General features: G+C 32.2%; 1 protein-coding gene across 2 annotated transcripts in view; it reads left to right on the forward strand.

The window, feature by feature from the left end:
- The window catches only part of nAChRalpha6 (nicotinic acetylcholine receptor alpha6), a 447,337-nt gene that overhangs the window by 400,110 nt on the left and 24,223 nt on the right, over nucleotides 1-23,004 (forward strand). For both annotated transcript variants that reach the window (XM_088228339.1, XM_088228340.1), the window contains one exon: nucleotides 4,089-4,321. In XM_088228339.1, coding sequence (XP_088084465.1) covers nucleotides 4,089-4,321 — 233 coding nt within the window. The remainder of the gene's footprint in view (nucleotides 1-4,088; nucleotides 4,322-23,004) is intronic.

The following is a 23,004-nucleotide window of genomic DNA, read 5'->3' on the forward strand; positions in this document are numbered from 1 at the left end:
TCAACATTCATAAGCAAATCGCTTTTCTTGCATACCTCGTAGACTTTTGTTACTAAGAATTGAAGGTCTTCTTTGCTGCTAGCAAGAACATTATTATAACACGTATTTATATTTTTTTATTGTCATACAACAAATTATGTTGATATTGAAAATAGGTTGCGTTAGAACACGTATTTTTGTATCTAGCGAAGCCGCTATGAATATTACCTTTCAATTTGTTTTACGTGTAAATTTGTTTTGTTAACTACTTCATTTATAGTATATGCATTCATTTATGTTTTCTGTAATACTTGAACTTAAAAAAAACGCATCTGAAGTTTTTTTTGTCAATAAACGCCCATTTTACACTAAAACTAAAGGGAAAGTAATTAGTTTTATGCTACAGCTGCCCAGACCAGGGATAGTAAAATATGGCAGTTAAACACAATAAAAATAAATATTTCAACGATTCTGCTATTTTATGTTTAAACGTTTGATTTACAATTAAAAATAATTGATCGATATAATAAATTTAAATTTGGTGAACCGGGTTATTGTCCCGTGATTTTTGTCGTAGACTCACAAACGGTCTAAGTTTCGAATCTCCGCTCTTCTACTACATGGTTCTTATTTTTTGTAATGAGTTATTTACAACTCGTTGAAAATAGGCCTCTTATTAGGAATATTAAGAGAAATTATAAAAACGCAAATATTAATGTTTTCTTTAATGTAAGGATGCGGATCTTTTTATCGGCCATTTATCCATTGACAAAATAAATTATTGCTTGGGATACATTACTTAACGCACAACATGATTGAAAAAAGTTTGTGATTGAGATATTCCAAATTGATATTTCCAAAGCAAACGATTTGTTTACTATAAAACACCATCCACGATAATCGTTTTCATTGAACCTAAAGCTGTGTGTTAACACCACAAGAAATCAAAATATAATTGGTATTGAAAACAGTTTTGCTTCAAAACAATAAAATAAAAAAATTCAATACCACGAACCAATAAAAAATATGTGAGTATACAGTTTTAAATGTATTTTTTAAACTTTTGTAATAAATCGTATGAAAATTTCATTTTATCTGCCTATATATAAACAAACTAGGTAAAATAATTAATTGAATTAATGGAGTACTGAAATTTTAAGTGTTCAATTTAAAGTTCCATAAAAAGACATTTTGCACACTAAAGTAATTTAATATTATAATTTTTATTAAATAAATACATAAGTAATATTGAATACATATTTAATATGCGTACATATTTTTGTTTATGTAATTAATATTTGTTCAAACAAAGCGCCGAGAAACTGCAAGTGTCAGCTCTCTGTCAGCTGCGCATAGAGGAAAGTTATTACAAATATTTCTAAGGAATACAAACTCTATGCAGATTAAGGAGGGGGGAGGAGGATGTATGGACAGAGGCCCACACGTCGTCTCCACTCCTCAGGATCCCCTCAATGCCTCTGATTTTTACCAAAAAAAAATGTACTCAAACAATTAACATAAATAAACGTATCCAAATATACAAAATCATTTTTTTTAAAGTAAAGTAACATAACAAACATAACTTACACAAAAACATAAGTAAAAACACGAATATTTACAAAAAGAGAATGACTTTGGATAAAGAAGGACTCCCTGGGTGGTCAGATGCAGAGGATCCGAATACTACCCCCGTTAGGGGAGGACAAAACAAAAGAATGTGTGCGTTCCGCTCGGAAGGAAGCACAGTCCCAACTGAATGAGCATCCCACAGGAACAGTTGCCTGTCCCACCATATTTTCCCCACCTAGGCGTCCGCGCATCTGAAGAGCTCCCAACGCGATACCCAAGTCCGTACAAACTGACGGAAGAGTGCAAAATTCGTACTGTTGATCATCAGATCCACATTACACGCTGGTAGCATAACCCCTGTCAGACCATTCAGCATCTCATCTGATCACACAGTGCCACAGGATGTGTTCGGCCAATTGATGGTTATCTCAGCTCGAGACAGGGGCAAAACCAAGTTTATGAAGCTTGTCTCTAAACTCCCCATGCCCGAAACCATTTGTGCAGTATGATGAAAAAGCACGGACTGTTTACATTGGTCTACTGTGAGTTCTATTCAGTATGTCGCTCCCCTTCGCATACGCGTAACCTTTGTTTATCGTTTCATTACACACCGGACTAACTGAGCAGGACAAAGACAAGAGATAGCTCACGACTGGTAACATTAATAAAACGTTTTTAACATAAAAATAGCTATTTTAAACAAGTATTGATTAAGATAAAAACATTACTTACCGGTAAAAGGTTACCATCGGTTTTCCAGATGGATTTGTGCAGTATCTTAGCGTATTTTAGTAATTGCGAAGAGAAAAGTAGCCGGTCAACGCTCGCAACAGACTAAAGTCCGCTCTATCAAACATATGCTAATTAGCCGCAAGTTGAGGGAACATATTTCGAAGGCTCATGTTTACTCAAGTTATATTCAATGAGTAGAGTAGAAAATTGGTGACCAACACAACTGGTGACCTCGACAATAAGTCCCTCCATAGTGTTTTATCAAAGCGTTAGTATCTTATAAGAGGTCATCTCATCACGTTATACTAATTGGTCTTCTGTTTGATTTCTTTCGGGCGTTATCCGCCATAGGGAAACGGTTTCGTTAAAAGTATAAGTATCATCACAATAATTTTTTGGTGCATTAAAGATAAAATTATGTTGTGAAACAGAACTTGGGTACCAATAACCCCCTTTATAGTTTAGTTCTTTTAATTTATTAAATCAACGAAGTAAGCCGTAAATCTCGCCTGTGTGAACGATTTCAGCAAATATTTTCTGAAATGTTCTCTTCACGATTGGCGCAATAAATATTAAGATAGAAAATATTAGTAGGTAGGTTAGTGTTAGCCGTCTAAAGTCCGCCGTAATCGGGTATGAAAATATTTTCCCAGCCGATTATAGTTTGCGATAAAATATTATTCATGGAGACCAAAATATATGTAAAGCTTTTCTGATCCAATCGGGCTCAAATTGATTGTTGTTGAATAATATTGTTTGATTGTGACCGGTGGATCATTCAAAAATAGACGTTAAGACTGTAGAATCATCTTCCACCCAAAATAAAATATGTTTTTACAGCATCACTGCTTCAACCTCACCTGAAGAAATACGTCCTATCTCTTCGTTAAACAGTCATCTCTTCTTTTCTTGTAAGTGTCAAATATCGATTGAATTATTTTTACTTACATATTTGGTTGTTGATCCGTTTTATTTTGTTTTTTATTTATGTACATAGGTATTGAAACATAAAAAAAACAATAAACCCGCTGATGCACAAATAAAATTTGGATTCGAATTATAATTGTATTGTTGACTAAATTAGTATTCATTATATTTTTTAATAGTTTTATACTGTAATATAAAGTACCTACATTAATCAATTGCAAGTTAGTGTGGTTGCTAGCCATCTCGCAAGGTATCTGTTTTGAAATAGCTAGAAATAACTTCTAAACTTGGTTTTTTGTTACATTAATTTCAGTCAATATTTAAAAAAATATATATACATAAACCCTCTAAACGAAAACACAAAATTATACAGAAAGTTAAATTAATAAATTGAAAAATAATTTCATTCCTTTTTAAATATACATTATTGTGCATTTATATATTTTTTCAAATTTATTGGAGAACAGAAAATAAATTACTTTGTTTAGCATATGCATCATCATAATCATTTTCCTATCCGCACCCGGTGGTGCATAGGGCACTCTTTAAAACTCCAATTGAAGTGTATTTAGATCACAATTGTTACATAAAAGGTAAGGTGATTAGTCCTACGCTTCCGGTACCAGTCCAATAATAATAAAAAATTTAGCAGTACAGAGCCGCTGTTTAAACTAATATATCACATCCACCTCAAGTATGCTAGACAAATGCACTAACCACTACACAATGAGGTGAACTTACCTCCACTCGATTTCCCATTTGAATTGATAATAGTAAATATAATTTATTATTTTCACGAGTACAACGTATAAGTGGAGAGTTAAAGGTATAGTTTGCAGTCATGCAAATGCTTCAACTAATGTATGATTTAATGTTTTCAGATAAAATCCGTCTTCCTGCAGTGGCTTCCCTGGATGCTGGGCATGTCCCGGCCTGGGAAGAAGATAACTCGGAAGACCATCATGATGAGCAACAGGATGAAGGAGCTGGAGTTGAAGGAGAGGTCGTCCAAGTCTCTGCTGGCCAATGTGCTGGACATAGACGATGACTTCCGCCACGGGGGTGCTGGAGGGGGGCCCAACAGTGCTGCGTCTACGGGAAATCTCGGACCGGGGTAAGGTTTTTTTTTCATATTTCACCAGTTTTTTAAATATATTGGTGATAAATTTATTATTGAAATGTAAGGCAAGTGATAATTCAATCCACAAATTTGGAATAACTAGCGTCCAGTTTCATCGCTTTTGAGAGTGATATCTGTATTTTAAAATAATTGAATTGGATTATTACTACATAATTTTTAATTATATCAATACCTTTAAGACGATTTCTGTTTACCTACCCAAATCGTTTGATTAAAAAAAAAAACGCATGGTAATAAAGATATGGTTGGTATAATAAAACCGTTTAAATTTAATAAAAGAATGAACATTTAAAGATAAAACATTTTTTTTAAATATATAAATACCCTAAAAATTGTAATAAGAAATAAATTAATTAACAATAGTGTTTCAGTGATTTTTATTTGATTTATTTATTAAAAGAAAACAGTAGCTATTGGAACAAAAAAATACAATATTTAAAAATAAACTAAAAGTATAGGTCAATTGAAATACATGTGAAATCGGGTTGTGGTCCCGTGGCTAGAGTTGCGGACTCACGGGCCAGAGATCCGAGGTTTAAACCCCACTCTACCCCAACTTGATTTCCATTTTCTAATGGAAATCAAGTTGGGAGTTATTTACAATTCGTTGAAAGTGGCCACCAAAATTGAAATATTTGGGTAAATTTTAAGAACGCTATTTTTTCTTTTTACTTTAAAAAAAGCAACTCCGTATTATTCCACTTGCAAAAAACAAATAAAGCTACAATAATGAAAAACAACATAATAATATTTTATTTTTTTTGTTGACTGTCTATAAAAAAATGCTTTTGTCAGCCGATGCACACGAAGTAACTTCAGATCGGCCTTCCTTCCTTCAAACAAGAGAAAATAAATATAATATAATATGAAAGTATGCAAAAAAAAATAAGCATGAAAAACCTTTTTAAATAGGTACTGTTAGATTAAATGAATAATTTATTATTTTTTTTAATTCGATATTTCAGTAAACAAATAGGTAAAAGACAATAATTAATCAAAGCTAAGAGCTTCTTATGTAGATGAAAAAATCCACAGTGAATATATAATTTCAGTCAGCACGTCTGTAAGAATATTTTTTCCCCGCTTTTTTACAACTTCTTCAGAAGTACAGATATTTTATAATAGTACTTTACAAAGGGAGGCAGCATTTTCAATTATTAAATTCAACTCCCCTATTTTCTCTTTCGTTTCCTTTAGGCACGCCCATTCTCAATCAAGAACTGATAAGAATCGTCACTTTTCCCAACTACTTTCCAGAATACTTATTTTTCATAAGACTATTTTTTTCTTTTTACACTAAGCCCGTTATTCATTACTTGCGTATAAAAAGACTTTAAAAGGTGGAAAAGAGGCCTATTTGGAATTTATCTTGAAGGGCTTTTTACTGGAACTATTCACATAAAACTTTACCAGCCGTGAACTCAAAGTGTACAAAGTAGAACCTTCTTGCCTGTGTAATAGAGGAAAAAAGCATCTCCATTCATCAAAGTTAACCCAATAAAATCCCCGCAGGTGCTCATAAATGTCTCGAGTCATTAAACTCATTATGCATATTTATTTGCAACATATCTGCACCTAAAAGTAAATTATCTACCTTCATGAGTTATGTCATAATTTTTGCTAAGCAGTGAAATGTACAACTTAATTATAAATGTTTCTACCTATTACTCCATTTATAGGTACTAACACGCCTTTAAGTTTGAAGTCAAATTGACGGTTTTGATACTAATTCAAATGTTTTTTTAATTTGTCAATATGGTATTGATATTCAAGTCAAAGAATAAAATGTCAAAGATTTACATAGCGATATCTTAGTAGAGACAGGTAGCTCTGCAAATAAATAAATATTAAATTTAAACATTTGTAGAAACAAAAATAATATGTTATATATATTAATAAAACAATCAAGTTATTATTGATTCGTCGGTACATCTTTATTGTATATATTAAAGATAATGACTGTTTGTGTGTCTTTAAAAGACTTAATAACTACTGGACTGATTTACATGCGGTTATTTACAAAATGAAAATTTTTGCGCTGGGCACGTTTATAGCTCTTTAAATCTTCAATTTAAGATTAGAAAAAATTTAGGAGCGTGAATGTTTTATTTTTTGACCTACCAGGTTTGCATTCGACAAGAATGCATTTATTAAAAAAAATTGGGAAGATGTTATTTTTTAGTACCTACATAAAAAAACTTACAAAAATGTTAACAAATAACATACATTTTTTGTGGATCCCAATTAGATTATTACCTTAAATTCCGTATAATTTCTACCGATGTATTTTTTAAAACTGGATTTTAGGTACTGCTTAAATAATATTAACTGATTTTCAATACATTTTTGAAAATCGTACATTAAATGCACCCCGGTTAATAAAAAGAGCAGAGTTTGACATTTCCAAGAATAATTCCATATTTAAATAGGAATTATTTTAAGTTTATGAATTCAACCATAAACAAGAACCTAGGTACCTTTTTACCTATGAAAAGTTACAAGATATTTTTTACGTTTATCAGAACGGTTTTTCCACGCTTTCACGACACAATCAGGCATTTTGTGACTAAATGTCAAGACTACGTCAAAGCCCTGCTGGCGGTTAAAGAACGACTAAACAAGCGTTGGGCATGACTGTGCGTTTGGGCATGAGTTCAGTGTCATAATTTTAAAGGGTTCAGGGTGTGTCTATGTGTATTAATATGACGATGGTTTCATTTAAGGGCTCCAAACCTATTTCTTTTGTTACATAAAATAGTAATGAAGAATAGTTTTGTAAGTACACTTAATAATGTTTAATTTTAAGGGTTAACGCGGTCAGATTTTTCTTCGCAAAAACGTATTCCCGTGTTTTCTCTCTGGATTATGGCACTAGAGCGGTGACTTTTTACAAATAAACCATTGGCGTGCTATGGTTGGTATGTTTTTTTTTATAAATGGATTGTTATGGGAACTAGAACCATCCGAAAACCCGTAGAAACGCCAGATTTATCTGCTGTCTTCGGGCGCACGCAATTAAAATATGATAATTATTTTTGAAAAACGCAAAACGTTCTAATACGGAAAATTTTATTTTGATACCCTGTCTAAAAAATAACAAAATCGGTTTAGTTTTGATGTGCGGAAAACGGGACAGTGATGTGTCGATTCTAACAAAAGGTCTGACATGCAGTTGTATTTTTTGCACAGTATTATGGAGGCATTTGCAAAACAGTGTCAGGAAAACAAATACCTATTTAGTTTAAATACCAATTTATCGAAATTCCCTGTCACCGCATATCCTCACAATTTATGTAATCCAAAACACAACAATAATAATGTAATACAATAATTTATACCAAACTTTTGATTGTGTTCATTTAATATATAAAGGAGTATGTATTCAAATCTAACAATAGCAAAGCATTGCCGGGTTCAACTCGTCTCATATAAATGCAAATAATATTAAACTAGAATAATAACAAAAACAGGAGACTCAAATCAGTGTTTGATTCAAAATTAATGTCCTAACCTGGACCGGATAAATAAATAATACAAATGAAATGTAAATCATATTATAAAGAAATAAAAATTGATTTCGTGATTATTTTTACATTAAAAGAGCAATTAGCGAAGCCTTGCCATTGAGTCCAAAACACTCGTCCAGGGTTCTAGTTCTATTTCACAAATACACTTAACTGTATTATTCGTTCACTTAGACACTGTCAAAACTTTAAGATATCTCTAGCAGGCAGATATACGCCCCCTTTAAAAAAACAGTTTCTGTTGAGATCTATCACACGTTCAAGAATATTTTATTTTTCTACTCTGGACTGTCGCGGTTTCTCACCCATTTTCAAATTTCAAGAGCTGATTTATTTATTAAGAACTCCGTAAGCACCCGCAGGAAATTTGGTTTTTGATGAAGAGCTGATAAAAATTAGGACCCTTATAATTGGAAAGTGTCACCACACTACCACCGCGCGCCACCCGCAAGCTCTGGGGAGGCGGCATGCTTCGATACGCGTACATTTGTAAGCTCCATAACGTAAAAAATAAGAAAAAAGTTCGTGATTTTTACGGTTTTATTACCGTTTGACATTTAGATCAGAACCAATGTTGATTTATTTGTTATACAAACGGCCTTAACCATAACAATAGTTCAACAATGTTTGAGTTTGTCCAAATGCTTGCAGACTGGCTGGATTTCCTCCCCATGGAGTTGTTGATGTTTAAATTTATTGCAACAGAGAGAGAAAACATCATTGAGAAGGGAATATGGAAGTCTAGGCATTTACAAGGCTTATGGCCTTTCATTGGCCGGTTTAAGTGGCCACTTTACACACTGTGTAACATTCACCGTTCTGCCCATGTTTAAACATCCACATTTCCTCAACTCTTCCATGTTCCAAAAGAATTTAACAAATATTGATGTTCAAACATAGGCAGAATGGTGAATGTTACACAGTGTGTAAAGTGGCCACCCTAACCAGCCAATGACAGGTCATAAGCCCTGTAAATGCCTAGACTTCCATATTCCCTTCTCAATTATGTTTTCCCTCTCTTTTGCTATAAATTTAATAGCAATAGTTATATGAAGAAATATATGTACTAGAAACTGAATAAAAATAAAACAAAAATATGTTGCAAATACAAACAAAGGCATTAAAATAAAGGTAAACAATATGTTATTAAACGCAATAAACGTATAAGACTTCGAGCTAAACAATGCAAAGTTATCTTCATCCAACACTGTTTTAGTGGCGCAGAGATCTACAAAAAGCCGTATGATCTATCCCGAAGAATTCCAAGTTGTGTGATGAATTGATTAATTTACACATTCTGGACATTGGGGCATAATTACAAAAGATGCTCTTAGAAGATTTGATAAGTAGCAGATTTTGTCTTCTGGTGACGTGATTGGGAACATGAAAAAAAATGATTGCAATAGAGATAGGACATCACTTATAGCATAAGTAATTTGAAAATGCATATAAGGTCCATCTCAGTTCAATGTTTTTTCAATAAAGATAGATTAAAAGATTGCTCTATTTCAAAATAGTAAATTATTACTCCTTTGCAATCCGAACAACCATGCCACTTGTGTGTTCGACAAACTCGATTTAGTCAATATGAGTCCTATAGAATGGTGACCAAATCTACAGTAACAGTATTATCAATGTGTTCACGATAGAAGAGTTTACTATCTAAAGCGATGTCAAATCCTTTATTTACGAAACCATAAGGTGAACTATGTTTTATTTTGTAGTTGAATTGTAAAACAAATCTAACATTGTTATCATGTTTGTATACCGCACTTCCGAAGACGGCAGAAAAAACTAAGCGCTTTTAAGGGTTTTTGAATGGTTATAGCTTCTATAACACAATAAAAAAAAACAAATAACATGCCAATTGTTGGAAAAAAATTATTGCGCATTGCAATTCAAAAAGAAAAAAACTAAAATACGTTGGTATGAATAAAAGTCAGACCACGAATCCTCTTAAATGAATTTCATTCATCGGCCTTGACAAGAACAACGTTTTTGCTGATAAATCGTGCTCCGTTTGCAAGAGGTTTCACGTTATTAATTATGAACAATTAAAAATAATAATGAAAGTATTTAGGAGGGCAGCGGCTGAGATTTATATTATAATCCTGGGAGCAGATTTAAACAAAATGTTTGGAAGTAATTACATTTACAGTTGTTTCATTAGATCGCTGACCCTTGTTTTACTGCTCAATGGTAACATAAAAACAAACTTCTGCTACGCGATGTTTGTTTTCCATAAAAGTCACGTTTGTGTAAAGTTTTCGAAAACGTGCGTTTTGTTGGAAAACTCTAATGGGGTTTGGAAAATAAAATATCAAAAACAAATAACCAACAGCAAAAAAATTATCACGCGTTTGTTTATTTATGATATTAATATATTGTTTTATGCCAATAAAAAAGTTCAGTCTTACGGAAAATTTCATATAAAAATGTATTCTTAAACAAAACATTGTAGATCGAAGATTCTTGAAAAGGTATGAAAAAAATAAAATATTCATTGAAATAAAAACGAACAATTCTGAACGACGTCACTTGTTCTTCCAAATAAACCGATGGTAAAACAGTTCCGCTAGATTTCCGATTCACGGTAAGTCAACTAACCAATCAGCAAAATTCATCGAGAACACTGCGTGATATCGCATGATTGGCCCATTTCACACCACGGCAAAAATCTACACGGCATAATAAAATACAAAACGGTGGATTGATATTTATTGTTTTAGAATTATAAACTTATTTTATGCCTGGCCAACGCAATAACCAGTACACCATGAGACCGATTAATCCCCAGTTAATTTTCTTTTGAAGAAATTTTACCCGATAGTACTTACTATATTTAAATAATGATTTCGATAAAATTATCATGAAAATCTCTTTTGTTAAGTTTTACTTTATTAGTTGAATCGGGTTGTGGTCCCGTGGCTAGTGTTGCAGACTCACGGATCAGATGTCCGAGGTTCAAACTCCACTCTACCCCAACTTGATTTCCATTTTCTAATAGTCAGTTATTCACAACTAGTTATCAATGGTCAGAAAAATTGAATTAGTTAGGTAAATTAGAAGAACGCCAATATTTAAAAAAATATATATGCAGGGTGTTTATTAAAACCTGTCACATCCGAAACCACGATGATCAGTATGAGCAAAAAGACATATTGGTTTATTAATATACATTTTTAGAACGAATAATTTTAAAAAAAAGAAAGCAAATGGTTGCTTACTTCTGCTTACGAGAAACGAGGGGGGAGGGGGGAGTCTGATACACCGAAAACCGTGCGACTGCGCTCCCTCGCTTCTCTCTTGCAGAAATAAGCAACTAATTGTTTTTTTAAATATTTTATTTTTAAAAATCTTTGATTTAAATATTTATTTTAAATATGGTAATATGTCTTCTTGAGGGTTTAAAAAACACCATGTATATTAACCAAGGCGTTTTTAAAAAAGTTTGGAGTTTTAAAAATAACGAAAAACATAAATATTTTCAAATTGAAATAGGTACTAACGAATCTAATAAATGTCAATCCACTATAGTTTTACCGTGCCGTTTAGATTAAGATAATACGAGTATGTGTAAAATAGGTTATTCTCCGTCGGGTTATCACGCGGCTTGTTTTATTTATTTGGAAATTCGTGTAATAATGAACCGACGGTAATTGTATGAAGAACTTACTAATCTTTATGAACAATTTATTTTAAAAGGTTTCAAAGTAGAATATTTCATCGTCCCTAGACCTGAACCGCAAAACTAATTATCTTACATTAATGTAACAAAAAAATATATCAAGTTACGCAGCGGTTGGTGTACCGATGCAGCGCCCTATGCACCATTAGGTGGGCAAAAGGGATAATGATGATAATGGAAATAAAATTATCAATTACTTAGTAAACATCAAAAATATATTAATTATTCGTTGTGGTCCAGTGGTACACATTGTTTTGTACTTACCGATCAAAATCCAAGGTTCGAAATCCCCTACTAAAACTCTATTACCATTTTTCCAGCTCAAGTTATCTACGACCTTTAGGAAATTATCCGAAAATAGGGAAATATCACATACTACGATTACCAATAAAAATATATTGAATGGATTTAGAAGAATTAATTGTATTTTCAAAACCAATATGGATATTTTAGAGAAATGTTTTCATACATATATATAAAAAAGAAATTCAACAACAATATGTTAGCAGAAAAACGCGACGTGTTTGGCTTTGGTTGTTATGACGTCAAGATTCATGAAATTTTCCTACGCAAATTTCAATGGCAGGAACAAATAAACATGAATCGTGACGTATTAGGAGCGTGGTCAATGGAATAACCGTTTTTGCGCGAATTTAAAATTACTAATTTAAAAGTATTTTTTTTGCTACGAATAGTTAATAAAATATTTTTTTTACTGGACAGTATTTCATAGACCTTTATTACCTAAAAAATGTTTTAAAAAATACGTGATATTTCCCTATTGAAATATTTGGGTAAATAATTAAAACGTTTATCTATTTTTTATTTAGAAAATAAATAAAAGTCACGGAGAACTTTTTGAAGAAAGAAATAAATGTGAGAGATAGATATATAGATTTATAGAACTTTGTAATTGGCTAGCTGAAGATATAACTTTACACATTGAAACATCCACCCCTTTTTGGTTAATCTTTAACTAACCAATCTGAAGCGCAATTAATCAATTTAATGTAACTTCTCTAAAACACTATTATTTCAATATGAGAAGATCTGTGATTTAATCTTGTTTAACTTAAGTCTCATTGACATTAATATTATTTAGTCTCATTTTGGAGACTTACTAGCTCCATATGTATCAATGCAGTATTTATTGATCACTGTAAAAATGAAATAGGATAAAATTCATAAGTTAAGTATACCTTGATAAAGAAGCTTGTGTAGCTATGAAACCGATCGGTAGAATAAAAAACAAGTGGTCAAAAACAAAGTTGTTTTAAATTAATTTTATTATAATGAATAAACCATAAAGTTAGTGCTTCAAATGAAAATTTTATATTAGATTTTTTTTAATGTATTTTGATACATATTTTGTTTTTTAGTACTAATTTTTGACCAAACTTTCTTTTGACCAGTGTGTTTTTTTGGTTAGCTGGAAGATATTGCTTTTAGCAATAAGTAAGCTAAAAAATTAATTCTTGGTACTTGAAGATTTAAATAAATAAATAAAATACGCTGAGGTTTGGTTTCAAAGTTTATCATCATCATTCCCTTTCCGCACCTAATAGTGCGAAAGGCACTGCATTGGTACACCAATCGCAGCCTATCTTGTTAATTATTTTTTTCATGAAGGTTGTGACGAAATTATTTGTAACTATAATATTATATTATGTTGAACCTCCCTGTTTTTAAAGTCACATATTTTCTGAACCACCTAAGATTGCTGAGTTTTAGGTGGTTCAAAAAGAAGTTTTTTTTAATAACATTCCGTTAAATATTAAGATTTCACGACAGCAAACAAGCATCTCAGATTAAAGTCACCATTTGCAAAGTCGTAATGAACGAATTTTTCTAACTTATTTTTATCATATCTCTCCCTTCAACTTGCTAAAAACAATGACTGTCGTTTTTACAAAATTACGAATAATTTTTATAGCCTGACTTCCTATAATCCCTGAGGAGCCAGCGCAACACACTTTTCGGGAGACGTTCACGTGAGTAACACCGTGTGAACGTCCGAGTTTGTCCGACAAAATTGACTATTTCAAACTCTACAGACTTTATGAAGAAATTTATATTTTAAAGTATTAACTGTATTTTATAAAATATTTCCTCGCGTGCCGTGCCGCATTGTGTACATACGCACGCATTGTCCACAGTGTAGTGGGACAGTTATTAATAATCGTTTCATGCTAAGTAAGAATGCGTCAAAACCTTGGGTATAGGTGTTCCGCAATTCACTCATTGTCTGTCAATTATTAACCCAATCTACGAACTCTTCCGAGTTCCCTGGTGAACTACAACAGCAAACCGTACTTTGCCATGGCCCTTGGTTGATGTCTGCGGGTACTGTGCAGTTCAACTCCTGGATGTGTTTTTACCTGCACCTTCCATAATGTCCGCCAGAACATGTTATGACAGGGCGCGTCGTGTCGGTGGACGTTTCTTATTTGTCGAGTGATTAAAGACCAGCTCAAGGTAACCTCTTCAATCATGTACATCATTTGTCCATCGTCACATCACGTCTAGTAAAACATCCTTTAGGAATTTTATAATTACAGTTCAACTTAGGATGCACTTCCGTAATTATACAGCTCGTAACTGCCGAACCCCTTTGTTATTAATATTATTTTAGTATATTAAATTAAAATGTGATTTTTCTCAAGCCTGGGTGCTCTATGATGTAATTTACCACTGTAATTAAGGCCTCCTGGCCTATTGTGGTGCAAAAAAATGTAATGTTAAAAAAATGCATTTTCCTTTAATTTTAATTTTAAGTTAATTTTTAATATAATTTTTTTTATTTGGGAAATCAACAGTTCTACATACATATTTTTAGTTAGCAAACAGAAATAGTGTATAAACTCAGAACTAATAACAGATTTCCACATAGTATACAAATTTAGTACAGAAAATATATTACATATCAAATAAATACATACAATTTATACATTTAAAAATGTTATTTTCATGTAGTCAATAATCAAATATTTTTTAAATATTTATTTTAAGAACATTAAGTCACTGTAAATTGGGCGGGATTAGGACAAGAATGCTTGAAGAGAGGATAAGGAGGGGAAGGGAGATGTACATATTTATTATTATAATGTCTACTAAGTTACATAAAGCATTTTTAGTGTAAATTTTAAATCTGACAGAGTGATGTTTGTGTAATCTATATTTTTAAATTTTGTATTGTACATTGAAAAAGTCCTACGAAAAAAAGCATTTTTAAGATACGATGTTTTACTTATTGGTACATGAAACAGTATGTACTTGTGAAACAATTTCGGATCAACAGCCCAAGAAAGACCCCACCCGTGATGAAAAGAGTTATCATGTCGGCAGATTTTAGGATAGTACAGAGGTTGAGTAAGCATTCACTACCCTCCATTTTATATCTCACTGCGGATTCCAATACCTTTTTTATAACCTTGCAAGGTAAGGTGATTAGTCTCACGCTTCGGGTACCAGGATTAGGAAATATTTTTGTATGAAAAGACCGTTTAAAATACATATTTCATATCAACCATGCCAGGAATCGAGCCCGAGACCTCTTGGCCGACACAGTTAGCATGTATAAAAACCTACTAAAAGTTTTTTTTAACTCGGGGGAAAACCACTCTTTTTTTAAATATCAACCAATGAAACAATTTAAAGGAATTAAAATGAACAATATTTTGAGTTTGTCCAAATTTTTGTAGACAAGGACTGGATTCAACTCCCTGGGGAGCTGTTCATATTAACATATTACAACAGAGATGAAGAACATTTAAGAGAAGGTAATATAGAAGTCCAGGCATCTACAGGGCTCTTGACCTGTCAATGGCTGGTTTAAGCTTCACAAACATCAACAGATGAAAGAATTGAAGGAATATAGATGTTCAAATATAGGCAGAATGGTGAATGTTACACAGTGTGTAAAGTGGGTACTTAAACCAGCCATTGATAGGTCATAAGCCCTGTAGAGGCCTGGACTTCTATATTACCTTCTCTAAAATGTTCATCATCTCTGTTGTAATATGTTAAGGAATTAAAATAGTTTCATTCGTATGTATCATGTCTAATGTGGATAAGGAAGATAGAAAAAGACTTTTCTCGAGTCAAACATTCTAATTGATTTTTTCTCAGTATGGCTTATAACGCATTTAGAGGGTTTTATGAGTATATTTTATTTTATTTATGAAAATGTACAATACAGCACTACTGCCAATTACAATATGTATAAATAATAAAATTTAATTATTACAAAAACACGTTTAAAAATTAAAACAATAGTTAAAAAAGACAAATAAGTCAATAATACAAATATGATACATAGAGAGGAAGAGTCTAAAGCTGGTAATCCCAGAATGGAAAAGATCCACTTCTCTCGGTAGGCTTTTTAAAAGACCAATCATTCTCCCCACAGGCATCATCAACGGTAAATCTGTCCTGCATTCTGGAAGAACAAATAAAAGTCTGTCTTGCCAAGCTCTGAAATAGTTGCTCGGTACATGTAATTTTATGCGCTTCAAAATGTCGGGATTATGAATTAACCCGTTTAGAAGTTTAAAGGCCATTATAAGCGAGGCAATGCTTCTCTTCTGGTCCGCAAACTTGTGATACCGAGCATAACTTAAATGAACAATGATGGGAATAGCAATGAGTAGTATCCATACTCTCTCATGCAGTGGTAATGAAGATACTTCTGTGTTCTTTCAACCAATAGTGAGAGAGTGGCTACATAAGGCCTCCACACCACCGCACCACTCTCCAGAATGCTACGCACTAAAGTTGGATTCAAAAGTTTGATGGTATTCAGTTCTGCGAAGTGTTTAAAATTATGTATCACAAATCCCAACATCTTGGAAGCTGAACGTCTCATATTGACAATGTTACTATAAAACGTTAATGAGGTATCAAAGGTCACTTCCAGGTCTTCGGTTTCCGAGCTTTGCTGAAAAGAAACATCAGCCATCTTATGGTTACAATACAGATTATGATAACTTCTAGTGAAATACATTACCAGACTCTTGTCAATATTAAAATCTGGTTTATAATTCTTATTCCGGTAAAGAATTTCATTGATATCCTGTTGCATCATTGCACAGTCGTTAACGGAAAGAATAATAGAATATTATTTAAGGTAATCAGCAAAAATACAGACGATACACATATTACGAGTTAAAGACACCGTGTAAACACAGTGTCTTAAAGCAAGTCTTTGTTTTCTTTCCTAAAATTAATGGACCACAATATTATTGCTAGTAGCAGAACTTATATCTCCCTACTCCGTACTTAGCTGCAGGCGTCGAGTTGTTATCATAATTAAATTGGATCTGGCTATGAAACATTATGATACTGAAAGTTTCTTACATAAGAGAAATACTTCATATTTCTCAATGTAGTACTTGTAATATAAACTTCCTAACTTTAATATAACACACGTACGTATGTACCAGCACTCAAATTATAAGTAAGCTATTTTATTATGAATAAACTTTGTTAAAATACTTCTTCGTTACAAGATCGTCGAATAAAATCCGATGAGGCATTTTTATCCACAATTCAAATTCAAAATATTTTTTTAGATACTGCTGATCTATTTAACTTCGCGTGTTCAAACACACCATCCAGAACCCTTGTGTCAGGTTTTTCAAACAAATAAACATGGAAATATTTATTGTTTTCGATCTTCTTTATCCAGAATACTTATGTTATCATCCTTCATATTATCATTACCTCTTAAAAGGCTTTGCTAAAAAAATCTTTTGGGAACAGTGCTGTAACGTCGTGTTACATTAACCAAAAGACCGAATATTCTGAAGTTCAAACATTAAAAAAAAACACTGAGACATACTGTTTAACAATTCCTTTTCTATAATTTAGGCCAATTCTCTAACAGTTACTATGAAAACAAATCAAAAATCATAATTACACTTTTCATTTAACTAGCGTAAGCTCGTTCGCACCGCCAATAACCGAATGGTTTAAACGAATGAGAGAAACACACACGAACAATGTTTTCCTTGTCTGCATGGTATATGTATCTATCGTTATATCTGAATGCTGCTGACTCTTTCACACATACACTGGCCACAGAACAGCGTCTCTGTCTTCTTTGTGGTAAGTTTTATTCTCGTGCTCTTTCTCATACAGAAAAACAGATTTATTTTTATATCGACATCACTTGCATTCATTTGATTATTCTTCGCATAGCAAGGATAAATATTTTTTATACAAAAATCCTGCATATTTTTGCAAGTTTTACTTTCCCAATCTGGTGTAAAAATGTCTGTTTGAAGATTACAGAAAATACGATTTCATATTTTTTTTAAATAAAAAAGATATATCAAGTCTTGTATTCTATATGAACTCGTGTCGTTTCATAGCCAAACAAAAGTTTACAAAACTTAGGATGTAACCATATTCTTGTTACTTATAGGTCAATTGGTGTCATTTAAAAAAAAATATCTTTAAACACATTTTAAGTAAATTTAAAAAAATATATTTACATTTTTTGATATACCTACGTTCTATCTTGTTTTATATATTATATTTACTGACAATATTTTGAGTTTGCCAAAATTTTTGTAGACAAGGACTGGATTCAACTCCCCAGAGAGTTGTTAACATTAATATATTACAACAGAGATGAAGAAAATTTAAGAGAAGGTAATATAGAAGTCTAGGCATCTACAGGGTTTATGACCTGTCATTGGCTGGCTTAAGTGGCCACTTTAAATCTGTATAACATTCGCCATTCTGCCCATACTTGAACATCCATATTCCTTCGATTCTTTCATCTGTTGATGTTTGTGAAGTTAAAGAGCTGAAACCTTTATTTAAGTGGGTGAGATTCATCTAATTTAATTATTTCACCTACATACTAGGCAACGCCTGAAAAAATTTTTTTTTCAATTTCTATACTTCTTCATAGACCAGCTGAATTTTCAGCAATATTTTGAATATGTCCAAATTTTTGTAGACAAGGACTAGATTCAACTCCCTAGGAGCTGTTTATATGAACATATTACAACATATATAAAGAACATTTTAGAGAAGGTAATATACAGGTGGCTTACAGGTGGCTTTGCAGGTGGCTTTTTTTTTCCACCACAACATGCCTTGATGCCCAATTACAGTGGTGAATTAGCACAGTACACCCAGGCTTGAGAAAAGTTATATTTAATTTGTGTTCTCACCGGGAATCGAACCCAGAACCTTCCGTGTGTGAGTCAAGTGTCTTAACCACACCACGGAGGCCGCCCTAGGTGTACCTAAGTCTAGGCATCTACAGGGCTTATGACCTGTCGTTGGATGGTTTAAGTGGCCACTTTACACACTGTATAACATTCACCATTCTGTCCATATTTGAACATCCATATTCCTTTAATTCTTTCATCTGTTGATGTTTGTGAATTTAAAATGGCCACTTAAACCAGCCAATGAGAGGTCATAAGCCCTGTAGATGCCTAGACTTCTATATTACCTTCTCTAAAATGTTCTTCATCTCTGTCGTAATATGTCAATTATATTTTCTGCTTGGTTTACTCGAGTGTTATATTAATGGTTTTATTTTTCTTAAGTACTTACCATATTTACGTAACATATCATAAAAATGTCTATAGGGCTAAAAAAAGAGAACAAAGAGAATCCCACGGTAACAGTATTTATAGTCTAATAAATAACTTATACGAAACCCAAGAAAACGCTTTACAAATAAATAAATAGGGACAGGATGATTTTTTTTTTTAATCATCGCTATCATCATTGCTTTTCCGAACCTGCATGGAGCCAAAATGGTGCATGTGGTCCTGAATTGGTATATTATTACTTTTTTCTTTTTTTAAAAAGTTTTATTCATTTTAAAAAATGAGTAACATAAATAATTGTATTTTTGCTCCCGCAAAGCCAAAGCTTGTCATTTTTATCTTAAATTTATAAGTAAGTACATAGTTTGATAATAAATGAAGAATAAAATATATTCATATGTACACTTAAGTTTTACTTGCTGTTTTGTTTTTGTTTTTTACTTGAAAGCATATCAGTCATATTAATATATTGATATGACCTTAAGCGTAATCATTATGACGATTATTATTTTATAATCATCTTTACAATTACGCTTAAGGTGCCCGTCTAGGGTCTATTAATATTGCAATGCAAAAACACCTTGCATAATAATTAATGCATGCCAAATTTAAAAAAAAAGTTGACATGTACAAATTATTATTGAATAATTTATTTCATTGGGTGAACAAACAGTATTTACATAAATATAATTTTTTTTTTGTATATTAGTGTAGGACACTCATGTACAAACCAAAAAAATTGCTTACGCCATAGACAATAATTCAAATTAAGTTAAATATAAGAAATTAAAAATATGTATACAATAATAAAATTAAAATTATAACAACGATTATCGATGTCGGCCTCGTTGTGCAAGGGTCAGCGCATTTGCCTACCATGAAAGAGGTCTCGGGTTGGATTCCCGACGTGGTTGATATGAAATAATTATTATAATGGGTGTTTTTACACTAAAATATTTCATTGTCCCCGGACTGGTACCTGAAGCGTAATACTCTTACCTTCACGAAACAAAAAATGGCCAAGATACGCTGCAATTATTGTACTAATGCCGTGCATTATGGACCATTAGGTGCGGAAAGAGAATGATGATGATGATTATTATAAGTTAATAGATACGTTACAGTAAAACTACAATCATACGGATCAATGAGTGCCAGACGTTATCGGATAGTTGGATTGACCATGGTAAGCCAATGTTGAGAAAGAAAACGTAAAATTTACTGTTGAGATCATTTTTATTTTGTTTTTTTTATTAATCCAGCGAATTTGAATCACACGAAAAACTTAAAAATGTCTAGCAAAGAGCGGTCTGGTGGGCTGCGGAGCCGTGCCGGGCGCCAGCCACCTTTTTATTTGTTTTTATTTATTTACGGACTTACTCTGTCCATTTAACAATAACAAACACATTTCCTCATAATACGCACAGGTACTACTAAAATAAAATACAAATAAATAAAATCAAAGGTAGGACAACAAATGAAATAATAATTACTACCTCAAGATCAGATCTGGTTTATCTTAGTGATTGTTTAAATTTCGAAAGATTTACACCAAAAAAGTCCAGATCTTGTTTCGAGTTTACAATGCAACATAATCGAAACATTGGTGCATATATAATATTAATATTATTAAAACGGCTAACGTATTTTTTATTTCCTGATAACGATCCGGACATTTGGCAATCTAGATGACTGGGGTTCAGATAAACGAAGTTCTACTGTACATGTAAAATTATTTATAAGATAATTTATATGTACATCTTCAAATATTTTTTTTATGGAGATTGGTCAGATTCCCTAATATATGAAGAAAATAACATCTTAATTAGCCAAAGTATTGTGGATCTAGTTAACCGCATGTGAGTTAATTATCCACATATCGTATGTAGTCAAGGACGTAATCTGTAGATGAGAGGTACGCGCTGCTAATCTCCGTAAAGCCGCCGCGTCCTCTAATTATTCATGATAATCAACTAGTCTATGTCTTAACTAGCTACTTTACTTTACAGCAAAGTTAACTCTACAATGAAGGTGTGAATTTTAACGACATGTTACCAAACATTATTCCCATACAATTACACGATGTTAATTTGACCAATAAACTGTACTTATAATGTTGCACGATAAATACACCCTTAATGCTGAAAGCAAAAAAATACAATAATATTTTAGGTTATTTTAGGAAAAACACTTATATTTATTTATTTAAACACTTTATATACATATACTTACATATATTTATTTAAACACTGTATATATCAGTGGCGAATGCTCCTTATAATCGATTACATGCAGCTTACCATATTTTTTTGACATCGTAAGTAATGTTTTATAATACTGTAGTATTATTAGGAAAAAACACATCACCAAAAAAATATATTACTTTTCTTGGGTAAGTAAATTTATATATTCCTTTATTCCATACAGCGACCAGTTGCGCCTCTATTGGCCAAAATTATAACTACTGGATTACACGAGGTTACTCTGCTCACTTTAAAATCACTAATTCAAATACGTCTTTAACCTAAAACTTTAGAATCTCGTTCGAAAAATTACACTTGCGATTTCAGTAAAATCTTGCAGCTTTCATTAATGCAATTTAGTCTTTCAATACTTTTTCATAAGAACTAGTATTCTTTAAAATACATCAATTTGACAATGTTTGATTATGTCCAAATGCTTGCAGACTGGCTGGATTTCCTCCCTAGGGAGTTGTTCATATTTAAATTTATTTCAACAGAGAGGGAAAAATTTATGAGAAGGGAATATGGAAGTCTAGGCACTTACAGGGCTTATGACCTGTCATTGGCTGGTTTAAGTGGCCACTTTACACACTGTGTAACATTCACCATTCTGCCCAAGTTTGAACATCCACATTTCCTCAACTGTTCCATCTGTTGACTTTTGTGAAGTAAAAGAGCTGAAACCTTCATCACGTGGGTGAGATTCATCCGGCTGAACCAAATCACCTACTAGGCAACGCCTGAAAACAATTTGGTTATGTGGTCAAATTTACGAAGGTTAAAGATAAAACGCATACAAACATTCGGCAAGACATTACAAAAATACGTATTACACATTAATGTTGATTGTTTTATTCAGTATTTTGTTTAACAAAAGATGTTAATATAACGCCCCCAAAATTGTTAATGCTGTAATACTTTACAGCTGAACTTAAAGTGTAATTTTTCCAAGGGAAGGAAATAAAGTTACAGAAAAGTTATTTTTATTTTTTTAAATTTTATTCAGAAAACATACAGTCTTACAAAATAAGTATTAAAAACAACATTTTTTTAACATAAAAAGGCCAATTAAGTTTTCATAAATTAAAAAGATATAAACATTAAATGTGACAAAAAAAATAAAATAACAATTTTAAGTGAGAAAAGAATAATTGTTGACATTTGCGATTTCCATGGAGGTAATAAATTAAAATAAATAAAAATACCGAACGTACACTCCGAGCCATCCACGCACACACATGAACGCACATATAAAACATACACAAACATATACATTACATGCGGCACATATACATAGCATAAACCACTCAAGATGCACATTCAGCAACTATCCCAAATAATCGACCCCATGAAGAAATTTTCTGTACAAATGCAACGTGCAGTTAAAAATGTCTACATCAATACTGAGTCCGTAATAATTTCTTCAGGTACGTCTAATGAATGAATTCGAGGTATAATTGTTTTTACAAGTTGGTACATAAAAAAGGGAATTTAATCTAGTATAGCGAAGAGGACAACGGAAACCAATATTTTGTAAAAGATACGGCGAATCAACTATATTATTGAGAATTTTGAAAAGAAAAATTAAATCATATGTAAGGCGCCTTTTTTGTAGTGATTCTATATT

Source organism: Micrasema longulum, unplaced genomic scaffold, assembly GCF_059751315.1.
Source record: "Micrasema longulum isolate JH-2025_06_02 unplaced genomic scaffold, ASM5975131v1 h1tg000578l, whole genome shotgun sequence".
NCBI classification, from domain to species: Eukaryota; Metazoa; Arthropoda; class Insecta; order Trichoptera; family Brachycentridae; genus Micrasema; species Micrasema longulum.